The sequence below is a fragment of the Alosa pseudoharengus genome, unplaced genomic scaffold, assembly GCF_046254945.1.
Source record: "Alosa pseudoharengus isolate Yale_2024_CS ecotype anadromous, Long Island Sound unplaced genomic scaffold, YU_APseudo_1.1 YU_APseudo_1.1_scf_2, whole genome shotgun sequence".
Taxonomy (NCBI): domain Eukaryota; kingdom Metazoa; phylum Chordata; class Actinopteri; order Clupeiformes; family Clupeidae; genus Alosa; species Alosa pseudoharengus.
Window position 1 is genome coordinate 29,337,503 of NW_027468663.1, and position 5,000 is coordinate 29,342,502.

The 5,000-nt window shown below is 46.5% G+C and overlaps 1 protein-coding gene across 1 annotated transcript in view; it reads left to right on the forward strand.

Moving 5' to 3' along the window:
* Positions 1–5,000, forward strand: part of epha4b (eph receptor A4b) — a 111,505-nt gene that overhangs the window by 17,513 nt on the left and 88,992 nt on the right. Inside the window, exon 3 of the mRNA XM_076294436.1 lies at positions 2,759–3,419. Coding sequence (XP_076150551.1) covers positions 2,759–3,419 — 661 coding nt within the window. The remainder of the gene's footprint in view (positions 1–2,758; positions 3,420–5,000) is intronic.

Sequence of the window (5,000 nt, forward strand, 5' to 3'; positions counted from 1 at the left end):
ATGACCAAACATTGTAGAAAATGATTCGGCCATTAGGCCACGTCAATCTCTGCCCAAGCCGCACCATTCCAGACTCCAGGTCTCTCCAGCGCGGTCAGAGAAGTTTCCAGAAAGGTTCAGCCCAGACTGGCTCTGAAAATAAATAAATAAGAAACCATAAACCTGTCTTTATCCCTGTGTAAATACTCAGCAAAATGCCATCATTATTGCACTCTGGGGAAGGAATACAGTTTTCTTTCTGGGAGAAGTTTAGTGACTGTGGCACTTTGATCTGCGAATGCCTGACTGTTAGCAACATGGCACACATGGACCTGCTTAATGCTAAGATGGGTCTGTAATTGACCCCTGTTCTTTTGTCTTTTTTTCTTCTGTTTTCCATTTCTTTCTTTATTTCTTTCTTCCTTTCTTTTTTCCTTCATTTCTTTCGTTCTTTCTTTCTTTAATTTTTTTCCCTTCGACATTTTTTTATATTGGGAGACCCATGTGTATTGCATTATAATTGCGTTTTGACATCACAATGATTCACTGTGGAAACCTCCTGCTTGTCCTGGCCAGTCGGTCCGCCGTGGGACTAAAAGCCCACTGAAGCCTAATATCTGAGCTGATGTGGAAAACGTATTCCGCTCAGGAACTGACCATCAAAACCAGGCCCCCGCAGTGGATTAGAAACAGGTGAACGCTTCTCTCGCTGCATCAGACGGATTGCCATGCCGGGTGTTAGCACATCAGGAGGGTTGTGTGTGTGTGTGTGTGTGTGTGTGTGTGTGTGTGTGTGTGTGTGTGTGTGCGTGGGTTTTCAGCCTGTCAAAAATAATTGTGGTGAGAAGATTGCAGGTTTAGCCGTCTCCCGCTCTCAGCCACCCTGCTCCACTCTGTGCCGTGCCGCGCCACGCTGATTATACGCCACTCCGCCCTCATTTGCATCTTTATCGCCGTGGTGAAATCACCGGGAAAAGTTTCTCAGAGAGCAGACCGACTGCCAGGGTTTTGATACTGAGTGTTTGTGTCCATGTGTGTTTGTACGCATTTTTGAATTCTTGTGAATGTTTGTGAATTTATGTGTGTGTGTGTGTGTGTGTGTGAGAGAGAGAGAGAGAGAGAGAGAGAGAGTGTATGTGTGTGTGTGTGTGTGTGTGTGTGTGTGTGTGTGTGTGTGTCTCTCTGTGTGTGTGTGTATGTGTGTGTGTGTGTGTGTGTGTGTGTGTGTGTGTGTGTGTGTGTGTGTGTGTGTGTGTGTGTGTGTGTGTGTCTGTGTCTGTGTCTGTGCATGTATGTGTGTGTGTTTTCTCTCACGGATTGATACTGAATTAAACTATGCTGTGCTACTCCTCTGCTCTCACTACTTCTCACAAAAATAGAGGCAAGATGAGAGTGGGGGGGTCATAGAGTGGCTGTGAAGTTGTTCTGGTTATGCTGGTTGTTCCGTAGCCTTAATAAATGACTTTCCCACCAGCATAGATCTGTGTTTTCTTTCAGCAATCTGATTCTGTGGGCTGAATCAGACGTGTCAGGCTTTCATGAAAGCAGCCTTCCGACTGCCTCGCCTGTTTCTTTGCTTTTTTTTCTTCTTCTTCCTTAAGGAATAGAAATGTTTTCTTACTCATGCGAGAAGTGTTCTCAATTACAGAGCCTTGCAGAAGTGGAAGCAGATGGCTCCCTAACATTGGGAGACAAAGTGGCTCTCTGTGACTCCCGATGCAGCCGGACGCTCTCGCATGTGCATGCATAACCACACACTGTGTACACACACACACAGAGACACACACACACACACACACACACACACACACACACACACAAACACACACACACACACGCTCAAATAATTGTTCACATGCAAAGGACTCGCACACTTTCTCACACTCACATTTCACATATTAGAGAACATACTGACGGCATCCCCATTGTCCTGTCCACAGCCACATTAAAATAGCCTGGAAAAATCCAGGCTTTTGTATCTGCTGACTCATGATTGGGATTCCTTTCCAACACTTGCAACGCGACGGGCACTAACTTTGAAATCACTGGTCCAGCCTTACCAATCACTTTGAACCAGAGATTCCTAACGTTACTTCCTACTTCCCCTAAACTTCACAAAATGACAATATACAGCATCAACAGTCAGGAAACAATGTATGTGGGTCTAACTTTGCTGTAAATAAATGTTTTTCCAACTGCATTTTTTGATGTTTTCAGGTGTTGCCACTTCTGTTTATCACAATAAGTTTCGGTTTCATCTTCCCTCTCATCGCTGATTGGCCTGACATATTTCTTGTCTGAGGGAAACATTTGAATTATCGTGTCCCAAACTAAAATCTCCCTGAAAGGGGATCTACGATGGGTGGGGCCAGGCTAACATTAGAATGCACGTTGTCTAGCTTTCCTTGCTCCATATTGATGGTGTGATGTATGCATATTCATATGGATGGACTTCATTTCATGAATGTGTCTATTATATTTTGGCCTTCATACTGCTGGTCATAAGCCCACATTAAGTATGCATGTCATGCATGAGGTATTGTCATATATTTTGATAATATGACAAATATATTTTATTACTCAGATAATACATAAACTTGCATATGCTGTAATATTCAGTGCCTGAGGACGCCACATTAAGTGGGGTCTAAATTTCATTTCAACATTGCCTTACTGAGACACAAGGGAGTTTCAGGTCCATCCAACAGAAATAACACAGTACTCTAGAGAAAGACTGAACTGACCTGAACACTAACTGATGTTTGGTGTTTCTCGGCAGTGGGAGGAGATTAGCGTGATGGACGAGCGGAACACGCCCATGCGCACCTACCAGGTGTGCAACGTGATGGAGGCCAACCAGAACAACTGGCTGCGCACGCGCCACATCGCCCGCGACGGCGCGCAACGCGTCTACGTGGAGATCAAGTTTACGCTGCGCGACTGCAACAGCCTTCCCGGGGTGCCGGGCACCTGCAAGGAGACCTTCAATATGTACTACTACGAGTCCAACAACCCCAGCCTGTGGTACATCAAGGAGAGCCAGTATGTCAAGATTGACACCATTGCGGCCGACGAGAGCTTCACGCAGGTGGACGTGGGTGACCGCGTCATGAAGCTGAACACGGAGGTGAGGGACATCAGCAACCTGGGCAAGAAGGGCTTCTACCTGGCCTTCCAGGACGTGGGCGCCTGCATCGCACTGGTCTCCGTGCGCGTCTTCTACAAGAAGTGCCCGCTCAGCGTGGTCAACCTGGCGCAGTTCCCGGACACGGTGACGGGCGGCGACTCAGCGCTGGTGGAAGTGCGCGGCGCGTGCGTCAACGACTCGGAGGAGGCCGAGCCGCCGCGCATGTACTGCAGCGCCGACGGAGGCTGGCTGGTGCCTATCGGCCGCTGTGTCTGCAAGCCGGGCTTCGAGGAGCACAAGAACTACTGCCAGCGTGAGTAGAAGGGGCTTTGACCCGCATGGCTTTGAGTCTATGCTGTTTCTTGCTATGTGCGAGTTTGTCATTAGTACAGTAAAATGCTCAGTGCAAAGGCTTCAGCCAGTTTGAGTGCGAGTGCCTGTTACTTTCTGTGCTGGTCTCTCTCTCAGGAGGGCTTTGCTGGTTCTCTCTGGTGTTAGACATACTCAGGGAAGTCACTAGTCTTTTAAAAAACGAGTCAATGGAATATTTACATAGATATGTGACTTATACTGTAGATAGGGTCACTGGCTTTGAGCAACCCAGGATCCATAATCATTGTGAATGCTTGTTTGTGGGCTCTGTGTGGAAGTGCTTTGGTTTACATTGCACTTCTCTGTTGTACATGTTGCCTCTGTTTTTGGTGAGTCATGCTTAGTCTGCTGGTGTTTTTTAAAGTGCATCCTCGGAACATCTGCCACTTCTAAACATCCCTTTTTCTAAAGTCGTGAGCATTCAATGCGTAGTTTATACTGTAATGTGTGAACAGCAGTTATAAAGAGACATTTGGAAAAATTGAAATAAATACAAATAAGTGACGTATTTTGGGAGAGAGAGAGAGGGGGGGGGGTATAGCAGTAGGAGAGATTGAGTAGATGCAGTTCTTTGTTTACATGTATGTGAGAGAGAGAGAGAGTTGTGGGTATTTCGGGAAGAACGAAGGTTTGAAGGTGCTGGAAACTGACATATAACAGTGCAGGCATGGGGTGAGGCTGTAGTCTGAGTTGACTCACAGTGGGGAATTCAGTCTGCTGCCTCTAGCAGACAATGCAGTCTGTAGCCTACAGACAGCCTGAAGCAGTGGGTGTGCTGACATGTGACTGTGTATGTGTGTGTGTGTGTGTGTGTGTGTGTGTGTGTGTGTGTGTGTGTGTGTGTGCGCGCACATTTATTTTCTCTGCTCTTTGCTCTTGCTGTTTGTGACTCTATAAGGATTTTTCTGTATAGCGCTGCCATGTTTAAAAATGAAACGAACCCTTTAATTGCGACATAACTAACGGTGAATCCCAGTACTACCCCTTCCCCCATCAATTCACCATTCCCCTCCTTTTTGGGTGTTCCTGGGTTTTGGCAGGGTGTCCCGGTTCTGACAAAGAGAAAGGATTAGTGTGATCTATCCCTCCAAATGCCCCTCCAAATGAAGCATATTCAAATGCGGGTTAGATTATAAGGGATAGAACATGTTCCCAGAAAGCTACGTAAACAGTTAGACAGGAGGTAAAATAAGCCAAAACTTTTTAGTATGTCGTCGCAGTAGTTAAAGTAACAGCACACCTTTTTTTTTTCTTTGATCCATCCTGCAAATTTAGTCAGAAGACAAGCGTTGTCCCACTCCCTAGGTATTTCCCCACCCCTTGTTACTCCATCCTGAAGGGGCACTCTAAAGCAGTGGGGCAAAGGAAGGAGAAATTCTCACTTCTCTCGCGCCTCTGTAAGGAACAATCAAATTCACCTTTCCTTTCGCTGTTCCTCCCTCCTCTCTCCCTCTCTCTTTCTTCCCTTTCTCCCTCTTTCCCTCTCTCCATCTCTCCCTCTCTCCAACTGCTTTTCTCCCTC